This window comes from Muscardinus avellanarius, assembly GCF_963383645.1.
Source record: "Muscardinus avellanarius genome assembly, chromosome: X".
NCBI lineage: Eukaryota > Metazoa > Chordata > Mammalia > Rodentia > Gliridae > Muscardinus > Muscardinus avellanarius.
The window spans coordinates 17,963,538-17,988,046 of record NC_137792.1 but is presented as its reverse complement, the minus strand read 5'-3'; the positions used below and the strand labels follow the sequence as shown (position 1 = coordinate 17,988,046).

At 43.5% G+C, this 24,509-nt stretch overlaps 1 protein-coding gene across 1 annotated transcript; it reads right to left on the bottom strand.

Moving 5' to 3' along the window:
- Nucleotides 1–1,834: 1,834 nt before the first annotated feature.
- EIF2S3 (eukaryotic translation initiation factor 2 subunit gamma) lies at nt 1,835–22,741 on the bottom strand. Its single transcript, XM_080719108.1, has 12 exons — nt 22,658–22,741; nt 22,034–22,097; nt 19,988–20,115; nt 19,778–19,899; nt 18,358–18,452; nt 16,157–16,315; nt 11,733–11,867; nt 11,062–11,156; nt 9,127–9,271; nt 6,367–6,536; nt 4,527–4,699; nt 1,835–2,116 (listed from the first exon to the last, which is right to left on the bottom strand). The coding sequence occupies exons 1-12, from the start codon at nt 22,724–22,726 to the stop codon at nt 2,053–2,055; spliced, it is 1,419 nt and encodes a 472-aa protein (XP_080575234.1). The 5' UTR covers nt 22,727–22,741; the 3' UTR covers nt 1,835–2,052.
- Between the last annotated feature and the right edge of the window lie 1,768 nt (nt 22,742–24,509).

Sequence of the window (24,509 nt, the reverse complement as noted above, 5' to 3'; positions counted from 1 at the left end):
AAGCCACCAAGGCTGGCTTTGAACCTGCGCAGTCCTCCTGTCTCCGCCTCCCAAGTGTGGGGATTCCAAGCATTACAAGCCACCATGCCTGGCAATACAATTCTTTTTTGGGGAGGTTGTGTGTTTGTGGTACTGAGGATTACACCCCCACTGAGCTGTACTCCCAGCCCTTTTTATTTACTTATTTTTTGTGGTACTGGGGATGGAACCCGGGGGCATTCTACCTCCAAGCTACACCCCCAAGCCTATTTTTTATTTTGTGTGTGTGTGTGGGTCTGGTCTGAGCTACACGTCCTGCTCCATTTTGTATTCTTTATTTTGAAACAGGGTCTAAGTTGCAGAGCCTCACTAAGTAGCTGAGGCTGTCCACAAACCACAATCCTCCTGTCTCAGCCTCCTGAATGCTGGGATTACAAGCGTGTGCCACCATGTCCAGCTTATTCTGTATTTTGAAACGGGTCTCACTGAGTTGCAAAGGGTCTAAGTAGCTGAAGCTGTCCGTGAACCGTGATCCTCCTGTCTCAGCCTCCCAAATGCTCCGATAGTAATATAAGCCTGTGCCACCACACCCAGCTCCTTTTCCTTTGTGGTACTAGAGAATGAACTCTGGGGGCATTCTATCCAAGCTCCACCCCCAGCCCTACTTTTTATTCTTTTTACAGAACTGGGTATTGAACCCAGGGACATTCTACTTTTTTGGTGGTACTGGGGGTGGAACCCAGAGGCTAATTCTGAGATATACTCCCAGACCTATTTTATATTTTATTTTGAAACAGGGTCTCACTAAGTTCCTAAGAGCCTCACTCAGTAGCTGAGACTGGCTTCGAACCTGTGTGATCCTCCTGTCTCAGCCTCACAAGCATGGGGATTACAAGCGTGTGCCACCACACCTGGCCCTATTTTTTTAAAAACTTGTTTTGAAAGAGTCTCAACTGGGCATAATGGCACAGGTTTGTAATCCCAGCATTTGGGAGGCTGAGACAGAAGATCTGGGTTCGGGCAGCCTCAGCTACCTAGTGAGGTCCTTTGCAACTCAGTGAGACCCTGCTTCAAAATAATAAAAAATAGGGCTGGGGGTATAGCTTGGAGGTAGAATGTCCTTGGGTTCCATCCCAAGTACTGCAAAAAAAAAAAAAAAAAAAAAAAAAGAATCAAGAGTCTCTGTAAGGTGTGGAGGGCCTAAAGGCAAGGCTGGCTGTGAACCTGTGATCCTCTCAGCCTCCCAAGTACTGGGATTACAAGCGTGCGCCACCATGCCTGGCTTTATCCTTTTATTTTGAAGCAGGGTCTTACTAAGTTGTGGAGGACCTCACAAAGTGCTGGAGGCAGCCCCCGAACCTACAATCCTCCTGTTTCAGCCTAAATACTGGGATTACAAATGTGCATCACAACCTGGCCCCCAAAAGCTCTTTCCTAATCCTTTAGCCACATGTTAACTCCTGCATTAAATGAAGTATAATAGATGTCAATAGACTAGTATATGAATCTGTCTTCTTCAATTTATTGGTTTTTGGCTTTAGGAAGATGCTTGACATTTTGGCTTGGTTTGGTTAACAATGGATAATAATACGTGATACGCACACGTGGTGGGAGGGGTCCAAACAAAGGGAAGCCAGTCTTGAAGAATTTGTGTCTTCTGGGTTTACTGGTACAACAGTCCCTTAGCCTCGTGCAACTCAAACACGAATCATGAACAAGAAGAAGAAAAACTTTATTTAAGACTGGTTTAGTGGTATGCGTGCTACAACAAAAGCTGGTGTAGCAAAAAGTTTCATTTCCAATATGTGTAAGTCATACATTACTTGTGAATTCTTCGCTTCTGCTAAAATGTAGATTCAATCCAATATCACATTAATTCTTACATTTATTATAGATCCTATATTAGTACCAGAGGTTAAATTTTCATCACCAAAAAACTGAGAATAATCTTACAGCTACCTACTAAGGTAATGAGCTGTGAAATTAATTCTCCAGTATTGCTTTGAAAATATACCCCTAGGTTGTGAAGAGAAATTTCAACTCCATTCAAATGTATTATTTCACTGGGATTCTTCAGTCATCATCCACGGTTGGCTTGATTGTCACTCCTCTTCTTATCTGACCCCAACCAATTAAACTGTAAAATCAAAAGAAAAATCATGAATTTCAAATCCATTTCATTACCATCATTATCATCACCACATGTTCATAGAACAGAATGGGTTTTACTTGCCCATCTTCTAAATTCAAATTTGTTCACAAAGCCTGCTCCTTCATAAAAAAGTTCACACTCTTTTCTCGGAACTAGACAGATGGAGCCGGGCGTGGTGGCGCACGCTTGTAATCCCAGGCTCTGGGAGGCTGAGACTGGAGGATCGCGGTTTGTGGACAGCCTCAGCTACTTAGCGAGGCCCTCTGCAACTTACTGGGAGACCGTTTCAAAATAAAGAATAAAAAGTTGCACAGGGGTTGTAGCTTGGAGGTCAAATGCCTCTGGGTTCCATCCCCATATCCACAACCCCCCCCCACAAACAAAACAAACAAACAACAACAACAACAAAAAAAAACTAGACAGATGGGCTCTGGCCAACATCACAAGAAAAGCAAACCAAAATTACTACCATGAAAATACTTGTCTTTATCAAAATATCCCCACAAGTTCAGATCCACCGAAGAGCCCTCTAGTTCCCGAAGGAGGCATGCCAACACCACTGCATCTGATTCTGGAAGCAGCGTCACTAGGCTGCTGAGGGTCTTGCTAAGTTCCTAAGGCTGGCCACAACCTGTGAGCCTCCTGTGTATCTGCTTCTGTGTGTGTGTGTGTGTGCATGTGTGTGCGTGTGCGTGTGCGTGTGCGCGCGCGGTACTGGGGAGTGGAGCCCAGAGGCTTTCTACCTCTGGGCTATACCCTCAGCCCTATTTTATAATTTATTTGGAAACAGGGTCTTACTAGTTGCTGAGGACCTCACTAAGTAGCTGAGGCTGGCTTCGAACCTGTGCACGCCCGGCTGTCTGTTTTCTAACTACTGGGATTATAAACCTGTGCTACCACACCCGGCTTTGCAAGAGTTTAGATGGTAAGTAAATTAAAGAAGCAGAAAGCACACAGTATATAGGGAGATGAATCTGTGTGTGTGTGTGTGTGTGTGTGTGTGTGTGTGTGTGTGTGTGTGTTACACCTGCTTTGGAGATCCCCAACCCTTTTTATTTTATTTTTTTGGTGGTACTGGGGTTCCTGGAAGCCCTTCTACCTCCGGGCTACACTCCCAGATCTATTTTATATTTTTGAAACAGGGTCTCTTAAGCCAGTGCTGCTGGCTTCGAACCAGCGCGATCCTCCTGTCTCCTATCTCCGCCTCCCAAGCAGGGGGATTACAAGCGTGCGCCACCACGCCCGGCTTCAACCCTTTTTATTTTAAAATAGTCTTAGCTGGGGGGGGGGGGGGTTGTGCACGCTTGTAATTCCAGCATTCGGGAGGCTGCGGTTCACAGACAGCCTCAGCTACTTAGTGAGGCCCTTCGTAACTCAATGAGACCCTGTTTCAAATAAAGAATAAAAATAGGGCAGTGGGTGTAGCTCGGAGGTCAAATGCCCCTGGGGTCCATCCCTAGACCTGCAAAATAAATAAATAAATAAAATAGAGTCTTGTTACTACACATTGACTATAGATCTTTATTTCTAAACACCATTTTCCACTTAAAGGAATCAGGGTTCCTTAGAGAAATGGCCAGTTCTAAAACAGAAGCATAAGGAAGCAAACTGCAGTATTTGGACTAAAATATGGGACTATAAATGGAGGCCAGAAACAGTTTTCAAAGTCATCCAAGTTGGGCGTGGTAGCGCACACTTGTAATCCCAGGAGGCAAAGACCAAAGGATTGCGGTTCACCTACAGGCTCAGCTACTTAATGAGGCCCTCAGTAATTTATTGAGACCCTGGTTCCAAATAAAGTCTAAAATAGGTCTGGGAGGATAGCCCGGAGGTAGGAAGCCCCTGGATTCCATCCCCAGTACCACCAAAAAAGGTATGGGGTTCCACCCCTAATACCAAATAAATAGATAAATTTATTTTTTTTAACGGCTATTTATTTATTTATTTATTTTATTTTTTGGTGGTACTGGGGGTGGAACCCAGAGGCTTTCTACCTCCGGGCTATACTCCCAGACCTTTTTTTTTTGGAAACAGGGTCTCACTAAGTTGCTGGGAGCCTCACTGAGTAGCTGAGGCTGGCTTCGAACCCGTGCGATCCTCCTGTCTCAGCCTTCCAAGTGCGGGGATTACAAGCATGCGCCACCACGCCCGGCCCAATAAATAAATTAAAAAAAAAAAAAGAATAAAAAATAGGGCAAAGGGTATAGCTCAGAGGTCGAATGCCCCTGGGTTCCATCCCCCGACCCACAAAAACAAAACAAAGTCATTCAAACAAATAGTTGAGAGTTAAAGCTATACTATTATGTTCAAAGAGTAGGTACCCATGTATATACCTCCAAGAACTTAAGGAAGTGGATTCTTCTTACTTAGACAGTGGCAAAGGCTAATAACTTACCGCCAGTGTTTTTCAACTCTTCGGCTAAGGGCAATTTTTTCACCGACTTCTGTGCACACGGGATTAGTTAGCACAATTTTACCCAAATCAGCCTTGACAGCGCTGACTCTCCCTCCTGTTGACAGGGATCCTATGTTCACCATCAGCACTTCATTCTTAGACAGCTTTTGGACCTAAGGAAGTAAATTAAAGGGGAAAAAAGGAATTACAAAATCAAGAAAATGCTTTCCAAAAATGAGGGGGAATTTATCAAATACTTTGAAAGTAGGTCAAATATAAAAGAAAGAAAATTCTGCAGATTTCACTGTAATGGGATCTAAACTCTATTGTGTAAAGGTGACAAAGAGAAGGTTTGCTTGGCATCCGTTGACAGAACATAAGCTCAACCTGTTTAAAAAAAAAAAAAAAAAAAAAAAGGCCGGGCCTGGTGACGCATGCTTGTAATCCCAGCATTTGGGAGGCCGGACAGGGGGATCAAGGTTTGCAGCCGGCCTCAGCTTGTGATCCCAGTACATGGGAAGCTGAGATAGGAGAATCCAGGTTAACAGCCAGCCTTTATTTAGGTGCTGGGCAACTTAGTAAGACTCTGTTTCAAAATAAAGGATAAAAAATAGGGCTGGGAATGTAGCTCAGAGGCTCTACACCCCCAGACCTTAAATACAAGAATTACAAGTGTGTCCCACCACACCCTGCTTACTTCTTTCTTATTGCTATCTCCTGAAAATAACTTTTCATGTCATTTCATTTTGCTGTTTGAAACTTTCATCATCATCAGTCTCAGACTGTTCAGTGCTTAAACCAAAGAGACAAATCTTCTCTTTTTATTCAGTACTGGATGGGTTGAACCCAGGGGCATTCTACTTCCGAGCTACACCCAAGCCCTATTTTTATTCTTTGTTTTGAAACAGGGTCTTCCTAGGTTGAGGAGTACCTCACTAAGTAGTTGACCTATGATCCTCCTGTCTCCGCCTCTCAAACACCAGGATTACAAGTGTGCGCCACTAAACCTGGCCCAAAGAGGCAATTCTCAAATTTTCTGTAACTTGTTTGTTGTCTAGTGTTCTATGTCAACATACATAGTTCATAAGCTGCTCGTTTTCTCACTGAATGGATAGTTCCAGTCTAAATATATTAGCTAGGCGTGGTTGCAAACACCTCTAACTGAGCACTTGGGGCGCGGACACAGGAGGATCACATGTTTACATGTTTAAGGAGTCTCAGCAAGTAGTTAAACACTGTTTCGAGCCGGGCGTGGTGGTGCACATTTGTAATCCCAGTGCTCGGGAGGCTGAGACAGGAGGACTGCACAGGTTCGAAGCTAGCCTCAGCTACTTAGTGAGACCCTGTTTCCAAATAAAGTATAAAAAAGGTCTGGGAGTATAGCCCGGAGGTAGAAAGCCCCTGGGTCCCACCCCCAGCACCACACACACACACACACACACACACACACACACACACACACACACCTGTTTCAAAATAAAAATAGGGTTGGGGGTGTAGCTCAGAGGTACAATGCCTCTGGGTTCAATCCAGTGCCATAAATAAATAAATATATGCTAAGAAATGCTGTAGCCGGGCACCTGTAATCCCAGTACTTGGGAGGCTGTAACAGGAAGATTTGCAGGTGCGTGGACAGCCTCAGCTACTTAGTGAGGCCATATTTCAAAATAAAAATAAAAAAGGGATGGGAATGAAGCTCAGAGGCAGAATGCCCCTGGGTTCCATCTCCAGTACCACAAAATTAACTAATTAACTAACCAATCCAGTATTAACTTAAAAGTAAAAGCTGCTTTTTACATCTCAGTCACCTTCTGTTACAGGAATCTTAAGAAGCACTTACCTTTGCTGCTTTTTTGTCTCCTTCAGTGCGCACACCCAGAAGCCGTCTAAGCAGGAAATAGGAAATTTCCAGTTCCGTGAAAATCTCAGGTAATGCTCCAACTGCACCAAGCACCTGCCCCACCATTCTGTCAGCTCGGCACAGAGTGGGGTCGATTTTTGTTCCAACTCCTGAAATAAAAAGTATACGGGTCAACTTTTTTGTTTTATTTATTTTTTTTTTGCGGGTCTGGGGATGGAACCCAGGGGCATTCAACCTCCAGGCTATACCCCCTGCCCTATTTTTTATTCTTTATTTTGAAACCGGGTCTCACTGAGTGGCAGAGGGCCTCACTAAGTAGCTGAGGCTGTCCGCGAACCGCAATCCTCCGGTCTCAGCCTCCCGAATGCTGGGATTACAAGCGTGAGCCACCATGCCCGGCAACTTTTCAATTTTTAAAATACCTATAGCTGGGTGTGGTGGCACACACTTATAATCCCAGCATTTTGGAAGGCTGAGATAGGAAGATCACGGTTCAAAAACAGCCTCAGCTACTTAGTGAGGTCTTTTGCAACTCATTGAGACCCTGTTTCAAAATATAGAATAAGAAATAGGTCTGGGGGTGTTGCTCAGAGGTAGAATGCCCCTGGGTTCCAATCCAAGTACCACAGAAAACAAAATACAAAAAACCTTATAAAGCAAATTATATGCCCAAAGCTTAGTTAAACAAGCACAGCAAAGCAGGGCATGGTGGCACACGCTTGTAATCTCAGCATTTGGAAGGCTGAGACCAGAGGATGGTTGGTGGTTCACAGAGAGCCTCAGTTACTTAGTGAAGTACTCCGTAACTTAGTGAGACCCTGTTTCAAAAATAAAAATAGGGCAGGGGCTGTAGTTTGGAGATCGAATGCCCCTGGGTTCCATCCCCAGATACGCAAAAAAAAAAAAAAAAAAAAGCACAGCACACACCAGTACATTGTTTATTTATCTATTTTGTGGTGCTGGGCCTATGTGCTCAGGTGTCAGGGCAGCGGATATCATGAGCTCTGTGGACGGAACCCATGGGTATTCTACCTCTGAGCTACACCCCCAGCCCTATTTTTTATTTAGAAATGGTCTTGCTAAATTGATGTGAGCACTACTGAGTTGTTAAGGCAAGTTTGAAACCTGCGATCCTCCTATCTCAGCCTCCCAAGTACTGGGATTACAGGTGTACACCACCACACTCAGCTATTTTTGTGTGTGTATGTTACTGGTGATTTTACCCAGTGGCATTCTACCTCTGAGCTATACCCCAGCCCTATTTTTCATTCTTTATGCTAAACCATATAACATATTTTATGTTTTATATTAACACTTAGCAATATGACATATTGCTAAAAGGGAATCATTCATCAAAATGTGTTCTTTAAAGCTGGGTGTGGTGGCACATGCTTGTAATCACAACATCTGGGAGGCTGAGAAAGGAGGATCAGGGTTCTCAGCTACTTAGTGAGGGCCCTTTGCAACTCAGTGAGACCCTGTCTCAAAATAAAGAATAAAAAATAGGGCTGGGGGTGTATGTAGCTCCGAGGTAGAATGTCCCTGGGTTCCATCCCCAGTACTGGGGGGGGGGGGAGTACTAGAGGTGTATAGTTCAGAGGTAGAATGCCCCTGGATTCCATCCCCAGTACCACAAAGGGGGCGGGGGGGGGAGTGTTTTTTAGGCCAGGTGTGGTGGCACAGGTTTATAATCCCAGTACTTGGGTGGCTGAGACGGGAAGATCACAGGTTCAAGGCCAGCCTCAGCTACTTAGTGAGACTATTTCAACATAAAGAATAAAAAAATTGGCTGGGCACAGAGGTGCACACTTGTAATCCCAGCATTCGGGATACAGAGGATGATGGTTTACTGACAGCCTCAGCTACTTAGCGAGACCCTTTGCAACTCAGTGAGATCCTGTTTCAAAATACACAAAAAAACTGCAAAGTAGAGCTGGGGGTGTAGCTTGGAGGTACAACTGATCCTGGGTTCCATTTCCAATACTACAAAAAAAGTAACATAAAAATAAAATTGGTGTGGGGATATAGTTCAGAGGTAGAATATCTCTGGGTTAAATCTCCAGTAGGACAAAAAGAGAATTGTTCTTTATGTTTAAAAATAATCTTTACAGTCAGGTATGGTGACGCACACCTGTAATCAATCTCAGCATTTGGGAAGCAGAGACAGGAGGATCACGGTTCACAGACAGCCTCAACTACTCTTTAGTGAGGCCCTTTGCAACTCAGTGAGACCCTGTTTCAAAATAAAGAATAAAAAATAGGGCAGGGGTGTAGCTCGGAGGTTGAATATCCCTAGGTTCCATCCCCAGATACACACACACAAAAATAAATCAATAATTTTTTTTACACAAATTTCATGAAACGATCTTACAAACAGCTTAACTACTAGTATATTCCCTTGTTCCATTCACTTATTAAAATATTCAATTAAAAATCTACAATGAAGCCGGGCATGGTGGCGCACGCTTGTAATCCCAGCATTCGGGAGGCTGAGACCGAAGGATCGTGGTTGGTGGACAGCTACTTAGGCCCTCTGAAACTCAGTGAGACCCAGTTTCAAAATAAAGAATAAAACATAGGGCAGGGAGTGTCGCAAAAAAAAAAAAAAAAGATAAATAAAATGAAGTAAAATAAAAAAATAAATAAAAACCTACAATGTACCTTTACAAATAATTCGATTATCATGAAAATACTATAAATATCCACAAATTAGAAAGAGGACGAGAGTAAAATCCTTACCAATGAGCCCCCCCGGAGCAGCATACTGAAGATCATTATGTTCCGCAAACAGAGATACAATTTTTGAAAAGATTGGTTTACACATGAGTTTTCCTTCACTATCTTTGGAAACAATACCAGGTCTTACTTCTATCTCCTGGCCCACCTAAAAACATAAAAAAAAAATTACTGAGAATTACTATGGAACAACACAATTAAAATCAATCCATCAAAAGTTCTAACAGGAAGACAATACTGAAAACAGTCCTTCTTGGATTTTTTTCTTTTTTTGTGGTACTGGGGTTCCTGGAAACCCTTCTACCTCCGGGCTACACTTCCAGACTTATTTTATATTATTTTAATTTGGAAAGAGGGTTTCTTAAGCCAGAGAGGTTGACTTCAAACCTGCGTGATCCTCCTGTCTCCGCCTCCCAAGCACAGGGATTACAAGCGTGCCCACCATGCCCGGCGTCTTCTTGGATTTCAAAGACTGCTTTTTTCTGCGTGTGGTAGTAGGGAATTGAACCCAGGGACATTCTACTTCTGAGCTATACCCCAGTCCTATTTTTACTTTGAAACAGGTTCTTGCTAAATTGCAGAGGGCCTAAATAAATTGGTGAGGGCAGCTGCAAACCTGTAATCCTCGTGTCTCAACATCCCAAGTACTAGGATTGCAGGCATGTACTGCTGCATCGGGCCCAAAGATCGCTTTTTTTTTTTGGGGAGGGGGGGCAGTACTAGGGATGGAACCCTGGGGGCATTCTACCTCTGAGCTACATTCCCCCCATTTTTTATTCTTTGTTTTGAAACAGGGTTTCGCTAAGTTGCAGAGGGCCTTACCAAGTAAGCAGAGGCAGGCCACGAAACTGTGATCCTCCTGTCTCAGCCTCCCAAATACTGGCATTATAAGCGTGCACTACCATACCTAGAGAAAGATTACTCTCAAAAAAAAAAAAAAAAAAAAAAGCCGGGCATGGTGGCACACGCTTGTAATCCCAGCATTTGGGAGGCCAAGACCAGAGGATCATGGTTTGTGGACAGCCTCAGCTCCTACTTAGTGAGGCCCTCTGCAACTCAGCTTCAAAAAAAAAAAAACAAAAAAAAGGCAAAAAGGCTATGGGTGTCGCTCAGAGATAGAATGCCCTCGGCACAGGCTTGTAATTCTAGTACTTGAGAGGCTCTCCACAACTTAGTGAGACTGCTTCAAAATAAAGAATAAAAAGTAGGGTTGGGGGTATAGCCTAGAGGTAGAATGCCCCTGGGTTCCATTCCCAGTACTGAAAAAAGAAAAAGGTATGTGGGCCAGGTGTGATGGCATTAAGCCTGTAATCCCAGTACTTGGAAGTCTGAAAAAGAAGGATCACAGGTTCAAAGACAGCCTCAGCAACTTAGGCTCTTAGCAACTTAGTGATACTGTTTCCAAATAAAAAAAATAAGGTTGAAGGTAGAATGCCTCTGGGTTTAACTCACAGTACCCCTGCCCCCTCCACACACAAAAAAGGATATAGAAGAGATCTTCAAAATGAGAACCACCCCAATGTTACTAACTACCCACTATACAAAGCTATGACCACATAAATGTGTTCTGTGTTCACAAGAAGCCCATAAGTTTAGAGGTCAGATACAATTCAGACATTAAAGTAAATAAACCTGTATTAAATATAACATAAAAATGTTATCTTTTGCAAGGTTGTGGTGGGGCATGCTTGTAATCTCAGTACTTGGGAGGCTGACACAGGAGGACTGCCGGTGTGCTGACAACCTTGGGTACTTAGTGAGACCTTATTTCAAAATAAAGAATAAAAAATAGGGCTGGGGGTATAGCTGGGAGGTAGAAGTCCCCTGGGTTCCATCCCCAGTACTGCAAAAACAAAAAACTTAATTTGGATTATCCATGCATTTTTCCTGATTAAGGGCAAAACAAAACAAATAAATAACAACCCAAGCCCAGTTTACCTTTAATACTCCTTTTAGAATACTACCACCAGCAACACCTCCCTTCAGGTCATCAACCTCACAGCCAGGCTTGTTGACATCAAATGATCTAATAACTAAAAGAAAATAAACTGAATCCATTTCTGTTCAACTCAATTCAGAATATTCTTTCCCATGCTAGCTTTTCTAAAAAATCGAATATTACTACTCTAATGCTCACTGCAGCCTTACTTATGATGGGAAAAACGGAAACAACTTGAAAGTTCATCAATAGGTGTCTTATTAGCTGGGCACTGTGGCACATGCCTGCAATCCCAGGACTTGGAAGGCTGAAACAGGAGCATCGCAGGTTCAAGGACAGCCTAAGCAAGTAATGAGTCTCTCAGCAACCTAGTGAGACCCTGTTTCAAAACAAATAATAAGCCAGGCATGATGGCACATATCTGTAATCCTAGTACTCTGGGAGGCTGAGATAGAAAGATTACAAGTTTGAAACCAGCCTCAGCAATTCACTGAGTCTTGCATCAACTTAGCAAAACCCTGTTTCCAAATGAAAAATAAAATACAATGGGCTAGGCGCGTAGCTCAGAGCTAGAGCGCTCGCCTATGCAGCATGCTCGAGGCACTGAGTGAAATCCCCAGTGTCCCCACCAACACAGACACAAAGAAATTAAGTGCTTCCCTTCACTTACCAATAAGCCGAGGTTCTGAAGTAAAGTCTCTTGGAGGTACTGGTATTTTCTTTACTATGTACTCACAGACAACTTCAATATTGTACTTCAGCTGGGCAGATATTGGAATAATGGGAGCCCCTTCTGCTACTGTACCTGTATGAAGAAATTCAGAAAGATCGAAATTCTTCACTTTTCTAAAACTTGTTCTACACAACTGTTACATAAAACAATTAAAATGACTAAAATAGAAGCCTAAACATCCCTATATGAATATCTAAGCCGGGAGTGGTGGCGCATGCTTGTAATCCCAACTTTTGGGAGGAGGAGGAGGAGACCGGAGGATGCGGTTCGCGGACAGCCTCAGCTACTGAGTGAGGCCCTCTGCAACTTAGTCAGACCCTGTTTCAGAATAAAGAATCAAAAACAGGGGAGGGGTGTAGCTCGGAGGTCGAATGTCCCTGGGTTCCATCCCCAGTACTGCAAAAGAAAACAGAAAGCGATAATGCTTTAGAAAGATTTGGAAAACATTTCACCTTTGTTTCAACTCCTAAAAATGAAAAACTATTTTCTTTAAGGAAAAAGTATTAAATAAAAATTCTGCCAGGCATGGTGGTGCATGCTTTAATCCCAGGATTTGGGAGGCTGAGACAGGAGGATCACAGTTCGAAAATAGCCTCAGCTTAGTGAGGCCCTTTGTAACTCAGTGAGACTCTGTTTCAAAATAAAGAATAAAAAATAGAAAATAGGACTGAGGGTGTTGCTTAGAGGTAGAATGCCCCTGGGTTCCATCTCCATGACTGCAAAAAAAAGAAAAAAAAAAAAAAAAAAAGTATTACTAAGCCAGGCAGGTATGGTGGTGCACACTTGTAATCCCAGTACTAGGGAGGCTGAGACAAAAGGATTGCAGGTTGAAAGCCAACCTCAGCAATGTAGCGAGGCTCTCAGAAACATGGTGAGACCCTGTTTCCAAATAAATAAAAAAACTGGACTGAGGGTAGGTATGGCTTAGAGGTAGAATGCCTCTAGGTTCAATCTCCAGTACCAAAAATATAAAATAAAAATCTGTATTACTAGATATATTTAATATAGCAAAATGAAAACTGCGTCAAGGAATAAAAATACACCAGGCTTGTAATCCCAGTACTTGGGAGGCTGAGACAGGAGGATCATAGGTTCGCTACCAGCCTCAGCTACTTGTTTGTGAGGCCCTCCACAACTTAGTTGAGACCCTGTTTCAAAATAAAAAATAAGCTGGGTGTGGTGGCGCAGCTTGTAATCCCCACACTTGGGAAGTGGAGACAGGAGGATCGCTCAGGTTCAAAGCCAACCTCGCTGGCTTAACCCTGTTTCCAAATAAAATATAAAATAGGTCTGGGAGTGTAGCCCGGAGGTAGAAGGGTTCCATCCCCAGTACCACCAAAAAATAAAAAAATTAAAAATAAAAATAAAAACTAAAAAACTAGAAAAATAAAACAGGAAGCCAGGCATGGTACTCATACTTGCAATCCTAGAACTTGGGAGGCTGAGAGAGGAAGAATCACAGATTTGTGGCCAGCCTCAGCAATTTGTGAGGCCCTCCACACTAAGTGAGATCCTGTTTCAAAATAAAGAATGAGCCAGGCATGGTGGTGCATGCTTGTAATACCAGTCCTTTGGAAGCTGAGACAGGAGGATTGCAAGTTCATAGCCAGACTTGACCACTTAGAAGGCTCTCCATAACTTAGTGAGACGCTATTTCAAAAATAAAGAATAAAAATAGAGCTGGGGGGTGTAGCTTGGAGGCACAATGCCCCTGGGTTCTATTCCCAGTACCATATACAGAGAAATAAATTTAAAAAATAGGCTGGGCGTGATGGCGCACACTTGTAATCCCGGCACTTGGGAGGCTGAGACAGGAGGATCCCACAGGCCCGAAGCCAGCTACTTAGTGAGGTTCTCATCAACTTAGTGAGACCCTGTTTCCAAAAAATTATAAAATAGGTCTAGGGATATAGCCCAGAGGTAGAAAGCCCCTGGGTTCCACTCTCTAGTACCACTAAAGAAAATAAAAAATAAAATAAAGAACGAAAGGCCGGGCGTGGTGGTGCTTGCTTATAATTCCAGTGCTTGGGAGCCTGAGACAGGAGGATCGCAGGTATCAAAAAGCCAGCCTCAGCTATTTAGTGAGATCCTGTTTCCAAATAAAATATAAAATAGGTCTGGGGGTGTAACCCAGAGGTAGAAGGTCCCTGGGTTCAATCCCCAGTACCACACACACACACACACACACACACACACACACACACACACACACACACAGGAAATAGAATGCCCCTTATTCAATCCCAAGCACCTCAAAATAAAATAAAAATTAAGATAAATAAAAAGGAGCCGGGTTCCATTCCAAGTACCCCCTCCACACACACTCTTAAATAAATAAAATACTAACACTCCTGGGAAAGAACACTTTACTAGTTGAAAAGATTTATAACATGCAATTAGCCTTCTAATAAACTTAAGATAAAATTACGGACTCTTTCTTAACCAAAGACTGCTAGCACATATATTTAATCCTTATTAATTATATGTCAAACAGGCTGGTAAAAGAAATGAACCAAACATGACTAGATTTTAATTAAATGACTTCTTTTTCATGATGATATTAAATGAGTTCATGGGAAGTTAAGCTTCCTAACAAGAAAAACAAGGCGAAGAATGAATCACATGCAGAAACACGGGTATCATGTCTTTCCCGAAATGCAATGTACCATGCAACTAGAGAACTGATTTTTTTTTTTTTTTTTTGGGTACTGGGGATGGAACCCAGGGGCTTTCTACCTCTGGGCTACACTCCCAGACCTATTTTTATATTTTATCAGAAACAGGGTCTCACGAAGTTGCTGAGAGCCTCACAGTACCGGGATTACGAGCGTGCGCCACCACGCACGGCTGAGAACTGATTTTGATAGCTGGAAAATATTCAGCTACATAAAATTTTCTAAACGAGGTGCAGTGATGCACGCCTGTGATCCCAATACTTGGGAGGCTAAGACAGGAGGATTGCAAGTTTGTGGTAAGCCTCAACAACTCAGTGAAACCCTGGTTTCAAATTAAAAAATAAAAAGGACTGAGTATGTTTACCTTAAAGGTACAACCCTCCTGGGATGAATCTCTAGTCCTAAGATATCAGCAGTTTCACTGTTTAAAATAATTGCTTTGAGCCGGGTGTGGTGGCTCACACTTGTAATCCCAGCATTTGGGAAGCTGAGACAGGAGGATCGTACTTCGAGGACAGCCTCAGCTTCTACTTAGGCCCTCTGCAACTCAGTGAGACACTGTTTAAAAATAAAGAATGAAAAATGGGGTTGGAAGTGTAGGTCTGAGGCAGAATGCCCCTGGGTTCCATGCCCAGTACTCCAAAGTAAATAAATAAATAAATAAATTGTTTTGTAGCCAGGCATAGTGATGCATGCTTGTAATCCCAGCATTTGAGAGGCTGAGATTGGAGAATTGCGGTTTGAAGACAGCCTCAGCTACTTAGTGAGGTCCTCCGCATCTTAGTGAGACTTTATTTCAAAATAAGGAATAGGCAGCCAGGCATGGTGGCGCACGCTTGTAATCCCTGTGCTTGGGAGGCAGATAGGAGGATCACGCAGGTTCGATGCCAGCCACACTGGCTTAAGAGACCCTGTTTCCGAATAAAAAATATAGAATAAGTCTGGTAATATAGCCCGGAGACAGAAGGGCTTCCAGGAACCCCAGTACCACCAAAAACAAAACAACAACAAAAAGGCCAGGCATGGTGGCGCACGCTTGTAATCCCAGCATTTAGGAGGCTGAGACCAGAGGATGGCAGTTCGCGGACAGCCTCAGCTACTTAGTGAGACCCTGTTTCAAAATAAAGAATAAAAATAGGGCAGGGGGTGTAGCTTGAAGGTCAAATGTCCCTGGGGTTCCACCCCCAGTACCAGGATTAAAAAAAAAAAAAAAAAAGTAATCAGGCTGGGCGTGGTCCCAGCATTTGGGAGGCTGAGACAGGAGGATCTGGGTTCTTGGACAGCCTCAGCTACTTAGTGAGGTCCTTTGCAACTCAGTGAGACCCTGTTTCAAAAGAAATACTAAAAAATATAGGGCAGGGGTATAGCTCAGAGGTAGAATGCTTCTGGGTTCTATTCCCCGATACCCCCCCTCACACACACACAGTAATCAGTAGAGAAATATTAAGCTTAAGACACTGGGCTGGGATGTAGCTGAGTGGTAGAATGCTTGCCTAGCATGTATGAGGCCCCAGATTCAATTCCCAGCTCTACCATCACAAGAGAAAAACAAAACTTTAAAGCTTAAGACCCCAACGTTTACCTTGCTTTAGGTTAAATACTATATTCAACATTATTTTAATATCCAATATCTAAATTAAATACCTCTCAAAGTGATTCAGACTTTTAGATATTATGGCTTCTTACCTTGTACAAATGCAAGGATCTGTTCATATTGTTCTTTAGCCTGACTTTCTTTTACCAAATCAATTTTATTTTGTAGAATCAAAATATGCTTCAGTTTCATGATTTCTATAGCAGCCAGGTGTTCAGAAGTCTGAGGCTGAGGGCAAGATTCATTACCAGCTAGTGGACAAAGAAGAAAAAAGGTGCGTAAGAATAGCTAGAAAGCTGGGCATGGCGGTGCACGCTTGTAATCCCAGCATTCAGGAGGCGGAGACAGGAGGATCCCATCTCACAGACAGCCACAGCTACTTAGTGAGGCTCTTTGCATCAGTGAGACAAGTGTTTCAAAATAAAGAATAAAAAATAGGGCTGGGAGCCAGGCGTGGTGGCACAGGCTTGTAATCCCCGCGCTTGGGAGGCTGAGACAGGAGGATCGCACAGGTTCGAAGCCAGCCTCAGCTACTTGGTGAGGCTCTCAGCAACTTAGTGAGACCCTGTTTCCAAACAAATAAAATAGAAAATAGGTCTGGGAGTATAGCCCGGAGGTAGAAAGCCTCTGGGTTCCACCCCTAGTAACACACACACACACACACACACACACACACACACACACACACACAAAATAGGGCTGGGGGTATTGCTAGAGATAGAATGCCTCCTAGAAATCTCCAGACCAACTGGGCATGTGGTGCAAGTAATCCCAGTACCTGGGAGGCTAAGACAGGAGGATCACAGGTTCGCAGCTAGCCTCAGCTCCTTAGTGCGGCCCTTTGCAACTCAGTGAGACCCTGTTTCAAAATAAAGAATAATAGGGCTGGGGGTGTCGCTTGGAGGTAGAATGCTCCTGAGTTTCCTCCCCAGTACCAAAGGAAAAAGTCTATGTGTATAGCTTGGATGTACAATGCACCTGGGTTCAAGCCCCAGTACCACAATAAAACAAAAGCTATTCCTTTACAAAGGAAGGGAACTACGAAGTTAAACAGCAGCATATTATAAATAGCCACACACCTGTAATCCCAGCACTTGGGAGGCTGAGACAGGAGGATTTTAGGTTCAAGGATAGCTTCAACAACTTAGCAAGACTCTCAGTAACCTAGTAAGACCCTGTTTCAAAGTAAAAATAAAATAGGAAGCCAGGTGTGGTGGCCCACACTTGTATCAGGAAGCTGAGACTGAAGGATTGCGGTCACGGCCAGCCTCAGCTACATAGTGAGGCCCTTTGTAACTCAGTGAGACCCTGTTTCAAAATAAAGGAAAAAAAAAAAAAATAGGGCTGGGGGGTGTAGCTCAGAGGTAGAATGCCCCTGGGCTCCACCTCCAAACTGCAAAAAACCCCAAAACCAAAACCAAAAAAAACAACGTGCTGGGGTATCAAGAGGAAGAATGCCCGTTTCAGTCCCCAGTAAAAAAAAAAAACAACCCCCCCCCCACACACATTTTATTCAGCATGCTAACAATCATCCTTTCCAGGGTTCATGATGCCCAGGTGTCCTGATCTGCCTCTACTTGGCATGTGTTTAAAAATTATATTCCAAGCCGGGCGTGGTGGCGCACGCTTGTAATCCCCGCGCTTGGAAGGCGGAGACAGGAGGATCGCGCAGTTTGGAAGCCAGGTGTGCTGGCTTAAGAGACCCTGTTTCCAAAAATAAAAAAGTATAAAATAGGTCTGGGAGTGTAGTAGCTCAGACGTAGAAGGGCTTCCAGGAATCCCAGTACCACCACCACCACCACCACAACAACAAAAATTCCACAGTGATCAAGTTTCTCAACAGCTCACATAAGGAAGTACAATTGTGGCTGTGAAAATCCCCACACTGAACTACACTTCAGCACTTATAGTGAACGCTATTTGTGTCTAAATAACACAATTATACATCTATAAGTAAACAGCTCACAGAGTAAAGAAACTCCACAACACACATATTGGCTTTTACATATACATCTTAAACAGAAATAATAAACTATGTCATATGATTTACAGAAGGAAAACACTATTGATTTCTTTTTCATTTGGATACAATCTTATGAATTCTCAGACACCATTAGCCCCAGGTGTACCTTTAGTATTCTGTGATAGCTGGTAGGTAGGGAGAACACTGTTGGCTCCCATGCATGTTACCCTTAGGCAATGGATATGGCCCTTAAAGGCCTCAGTTCTTCCCTGAATATTCCATATTGAATATGTCACACAGATTTGTCCAGACCAATTCCGATGCACTTACCTATCAGCAGAAGAGCTGCATCCATAACTGCTGCACCGTTCAGCATGGTAGCCATCAAAATATCGTGGCCAGGACAGTCAACAAAGGAAACATGTCTAACAATTGAGAAATAACAATTGGCATTAAGATCAATTGATATGTGCAAATTACAGATTTCTTAAAATTAAATCACTTAGAAAATAATTCTTGTTGCAAGCTGAACGTGGTGGCACGCACTTGTAACCCCAGCGCTTGGGAGGCTGAGACAGGAGGATCACACAGGTTTGAAGCCAGCCCCAGCTACTTAGTGAGGCTCTCAGCAACATAGTGAGACCCTGTTTCCAAATAAAATAGAAAATACGTCTAGGAGTATATCCTGGAGGTAGAAAGCCCCTGGGTTCCACCCCCAGTACCACCCCCCCCACACACACAAAAAGCTCTTGTTGCTGTTAAATAGTTACAGAACTGGATGTTTCTAGCCCCTCCACAGTAAGATTACTAGCTGAGAACAGAATCACCAGAGATCATTGCAAAGAAAATTAAATTAGCTGTGTTAAGAAATAACTGAAGAAGCTGGGTGTGATGGTACACACCTGTAATCCCACTACTTGGGGGCTGAGAGGAGGATCTCAGCTTCAAGGCCAGTCTCAGCAACTTATCAAGACCCTGCTTAAAAAAAAGAAAAGAGAGCTGGGCATGGTGGTGCACACTTGTAATCCCAGTGCTTAGGAGGTTGAGAAACTCCCAAGTCCAAGATGGTAGAGTATAACGGTACAGAGGGAATACTAGGAATATCACTGTTTTGAAAGCTAAATCTTAATGCTATATAAAGACCACATTCTTATAACCCCAGTACTTGGGAGGCTGAGACGGGAGGATCAAGGGTCCATGGCCAACCTCAGATACTTAGCGAGGTCCTCTGCAACTTAGTGAGACCCTGTTTCAAAATAAAAAATAAGAAATAGGGCTGGGCGTGTAGCTCAGAGGTAGAAAGCTCCTGGGTTCAACATCCAGTTCCGTGAACAAAAACAAACAAAACCATGTTGACAAAGCCAGGCATGGTGGTACATGCTTGTTATCCCAGTACTTGGGAGGCTAAGACAGGAAGGATCTCAGGTTTGCGGCTAGTCTCAGCTACTTAGTGAGGACCTCTGTAACTTAGTGAGACCCTGTTTCAAAATAAAGAATAAAAACAGGGCAGGGGGTGTAGCTCGGAGGTCGAATACCTCTGGGTTTCATCCCCAGACTTGGAAAAAAAAAAGTAGGGCTGGGGGTATATCAGAGGTAGAATGCCCTGGGTTCAATCCCCAGTACCACACACAAAAACAAACAAACAAAAAACATGTTGACAGAATGAAGATGGGCATTTGAAAAATTAAACTGCCCCAAATAAAAGACAATAAAATACAGTGTTAACCATTTTTAATGCTCAAGTGGTCACCTGACTAATTTGAAGTTCCCTTTGGTCCCGGGAATGTCTGTAGGAAACTCATCCGGTGTGCCACTTCCACATGACCTGTAACATTCTGGCCGAGGACAACTCGGGTCATCAAGTTTATAAATCTAAAAGTTTCAATAAAAAAAGATTAAATTTGTTATGTGTACGACAACAAAAGTTAAATGGTTTGTAGTTTCACAGTATACAGCTCACCTTAGCATTAGCATATCCAAGCTTGATGGTGATGTTTCTTTCTAGTTCATTTTTGAACCTGACAGTGTGAACTCCAGAAATGGCTTTCACGACGGTGGATTTCCCATGAGCTACGTGACCAATTGTGCCTGAAGACAAAATGAAATTAACTCCTATGCATTTAATTATATGAAGTATTTTTAAATAGTATTAAAGGCAAACTCAAACCCATAGCTCCCTGTGTAACATTGGGATTTGAACCAGAGGCATTCTACCTCCAGCTAAATATATTAATGTAAAACCAGCAATGAAGCCAGGCATGGTGGCACATGCTTGTAATCCCAGCATTTGGGAGGCTGAGACAGGAGGATCACAGTTCACAGACAGCCTTAACTACTTAGGGAGGTTCTAAAATAAAGAAATTAAAAATAGAGCCAAGAGTAGAGCTTGAAGGTAGAATGCCCCTGGGTTCCACCCCCAGTACTACAAAATAAATAAATAAATAAATGAAGCCAGGCGTGGTGGTGCACGCTTCTAATCCCAGTACTTGGGAGGCTGAGACAGGAAGATCTGCAGGTTCGAAGCCAGCCTCAGCTACTTAGTGAGACCCTGTTTCTAAATAAAATGTAAAACAGGTCTGGGAGTGTAGACCAGAGGTAGAAAAGCCCCTGGGTTCCATCCCCAGTAACACACACACACACACACACCCCTCAGCCAGGCATGGTGGCGTGCACTTGTAATCCCAGCATTTGGGAGGCTAAGACAGGAGGATCGCAGTTTGCAGACAGCCTCAGCTATTTAGTGAGGCCCTTTGCAACTCAGTGAGACCCTGTTTCAAAATAAAGGATAAAAAATAGAGATGGGGGTGTAGCTCAGTTAGAATGCCCCTGGGTTCTGTCCCCAATACTGGGGAAAAAAAAAAAGATGCTTAACCAGGTGTGGTAGTAGTACACACTTGTAATTCCAGTATTTGGGAGGCTCAGACAGAAGGATAGCAGGTTTGTGGCCAGCCTCAGCAACTTAGCAAGACCATGTTTCAAAATAAAAAACAGAGCCAGGCATATGCTAACATGCCTGTAATCCTAGTCACTTGGGAGGCTGAGATAGGAGGATCCCAGGTTTGAGGACAGTCTTAGCAATGTAGCAAGACTCTTTCAAAAAACAAAAAATAAAAAGGGCTGGGGATGTAGCTTGGAGAGAGAAGGCCCCTGGCTTCAATCCCCAGCACTACAAACATAAAACAAAGCAAAAAACAAAAAAACTCAGCATAGCGATAGCTATTTATCGTATGGTTTGAACCACAGAAAAGTCCGTTGCTTACATTCAATAAAAAGTGCTTTAACATCTAGTATATCCGGAAACATTCCAGCATATGGATGAAGTCAATAGGTATATGGACCCAGGCATAACTAAGGAATTCATGAAAACAAGAAAGTAATTCAAGTCTAATTACGGTAATACTGCCAAGGACAGCACATATTAAAAATTTTTTTTCACAGCCTCATGGCAGGGTCTTTCTTTTAACTAGGTTTTACTGTGCTCTTTGTAGACTCTCAAAATGTCCAAAATTTATACTCCGTCAACATAACTTCTCCTCTAAAGTTCTAAGTGCCAATTAAGGGGGGGGGGAGAAAGACTTAATCATAGCTTATATATCAAATAAAACTTCATAAACTGCCATTTCAATAGCCTTGTGTGGCAAGTACAGCTGCATTTTTTCCTCTTCCTTAAACATCTGCCACATATGATTACATACTGCTTTATGCTATTAAATTTTTCTATATCTACACATTTTCTTCTCAGGGAGCCTGTAAGCTCAAGGTGGGAAATCTGGCAGATGATGTCCTTACAAGGGCTTTTTCGAGACAAGATGTCACTATGTTGCCCGGTCTGACTTCAAACTCCTCATATCTCAAACAATTCTCCTGCCTCAGCCTCCGTAGAAGCTGGACTAATGGCACATGACATCATGCCTGGCCCCAATATCTATTCTTGAATATTTAAATCCTGTTATTCTTGTAACTATTGAAAAAAGAGCTTAAAAGGTCTACATTATTCTTCTCTTACCTATATTAATTGTGGCTTGTCTGCTTATAACTTCATGTGAAAGTGGAGTCAACTTGGTAACGTCCTGCAATGAAATATATTTGTTTTAAAACATTGCTTGTAAGACAAATTAGGTCATTTCCCCTAAACTTTCCATTTACTGTGTACAATTCACCACCATCTGTACAGCTCTCTTTTCCTTTCCTAAAACGACTTTCTGGTATAAGCAATCTTGTACTCTGATGATTGGGACGCCTTAAGAGTTGTCCAAAGTCACGCAACACAAGGCGACTCCCCTCACTAAGGAGGTCCCCAATCTTCAAGCCGTTAGTAGGTCCAGTGAGGACAGTATAAACACCCCCCTCTCAACCTTTAGAAGTGAAAACCTTAATGACATTTAACAGCAAGACTGAGAAGAACCCTTCAGGAGCTCGAAATCCCAGGATCACTGGCCCCATGCCCGCCAAGCGCACAGGTTGGGGTTCCGGCGCTTGCCCGCGCGCGGCTTTAGGGCGCCCGGCTCGGAGGTTCCCTCCTAACTCGTGTTCCGTATAGCCCAGGGCCGCTTCGCCCCAACGCCTTCCGCAAGGCGAGGTTATCCCCATTTCTGAGCTCACTCTACGTACTCCCAAAGGGAAACCTCACCAAGGTGGCGAGATCCTGCCGAGAAAGGTGCGGCTGCCCCAGAGTCACTCCAGCCTCGCCCCCCGCCATCTTGCCCAGAGAGGAAGGAAGCTGCTCCCGCTGCCGCCCGACAGTATGTAGGACCCCACGGGCGGGGCTAGGACACGGAGGCGGGAAGGCCGACTAAGGTCCGGACCTGAAAAAAAGTGCCGCAGTGGCCTCACTGCCTGAATTTTTTCTGCTTGGCGTCTCGACAGACCTATTTGCAAGATTATTTAAAAGCAGGATGCAAAATTTGGGGATATTTTTGTTACAGACCTGTTAGATATTTGTACAGGCAATGCCTAGGGCAGCCCCAGGAAAGGACCCCGGGAGGCGGGTATTGCGGCAAGCGGGTTGGCAAGGGAGAGGTCATTTCCGTTTCCGGTGGGGTTCACGGAGGCAGTCTTCCCGAACCCAGGAATCTTAACGTGGGGTGTGACCGCGGAGAAAGGAATATCACTTTATTTTCCCCATGTCTATAATTTAATGAGCTGAGATAGGCTTGGGGTCTTCTCCCGCCTGTGACGGGAGCTGTTGGGCGGCACGAGGCCGCGTGCTCAACTGGCCACGTTCTCGTAGCCGCGCGGTCCCTAACGGGCTTTCAGGGAGGGCGCCCTCACGCGGAGATTTGGTGAAGTGCCAGCGGCGCATGCAAGCATGCAAGCAAATACTAACTTGCTAGCTTTTCCCAGGCAGCAATTTCAAGGGCCAGGGAGGCGGTTCTTGGTGACGCTGTCTTGCGTATGCAGAGAATTTAGCGTCAGGCGGAAGTTAGGTATCGTGAGACCGACCAAAGGTGGTTTTCTTTTTTTTCTTAAAGGAGATTCAAGAAAATTCACAACTTTAACGGAAGGGATACCGATAAACCGATATTTTAAAATTTTAAATATTTTAATGAGTCAATCCCTTTTTATTGTACGCTAAGAGTAATTTTAGAAGCTTGTGGTGGCATACGCTTGAAATCCCAGCATTTGGGAGGCTGAAGCAGGAGGATCGCAGGTTCCTGGTCAGCCTCAGCTACTTAGGCTCTCCGCAACTCAGTGAGACCCTGTTTCAAAATAAAGAATAAGCCAGGCGTGGCGCATGATTGTAATCCCAGTACTTGGGAGGCTGGGACAGGAGGATCCCACAGGTACTTATGAGGCTCTGGGCAACTGACTGAAGACCCTGTTTCCAAATAAAATACAGAAATAGGTCTAGGAGTGTAGCCCGGAGATAGAAAACCCCTGGGTTCCATCTCTAGTACCACACACACACACAAAGAATAAAAATAGGGCTGGGGATGTATGTAGATCAGAGGTAGAATGCCCCTGGGTTTCATCCCCAATGCTACAAAAAATAAAAATAAAAGAATTTAGGCAATCTGAGTTCATTGAATAAGAATGAACACGTATTTTATTTTATTTTTGCAGTACTGGGGATGGTACCCAGTGATACTGGGCAAGGTGGCCCATACTTGTAATCTCAGTATTTAGAAAGCTGAAATAGGAGGATCACAGGTTCATGGCCAAATAAAGTATAAAATAGGTCTGGGAGTGTAGCCCGGAGGTAGAAGGCCCTTGAGTTCCATCCACAGTACCACAATAAATAAATAAGTAATAATAATAAAAATAGGGTTGGGGTGTAGTTCAGAGGTAGGATATCCCTGGGTTCAAATCCCTAGTACCACACTTACAAAATAAATAAAAATAGGGCTGAGGTGTAGGTCAGATAGAAACCTCCCCTTTCAATCCCCAGTGCCACACAGAAAAAAAAAAAAAAAAAAAAAAAAAAAAAAAAAAAAAAAAAAAAAAAACTTCTTTTTGGTACTGAGGATTGAACCTAGGGGCAT

What these genes read in the sequence shown, in the direction of transcription:
- EIF2S3 (XM_080719108.1), bottom strand. Translation starts at nt 22,726, where the DNA reads ATGGCGGGGGGCGAGGCTGGAGTGACTCTGGGGCAGCCGCACCTTTCT. An exon ending in TGCAGCTCTTCTGCTGATAG is followed by an intron (nt 16,316 to 18,357) that starts GTAAGTGCATCG and finishes TTTGTCCACTAG; the next exon opens with CTGGTAATGAATCTTGCCCT. An exon ending in GAGACAAAAAAGCAGCAAAG is followed by an intron (nt 4,700 to 6,366) that starts GTAAGTGCTTCT and finishes TTACTTCCTTAG; the next exon opens with GTCCAAAAGCTGTCTAAGAA.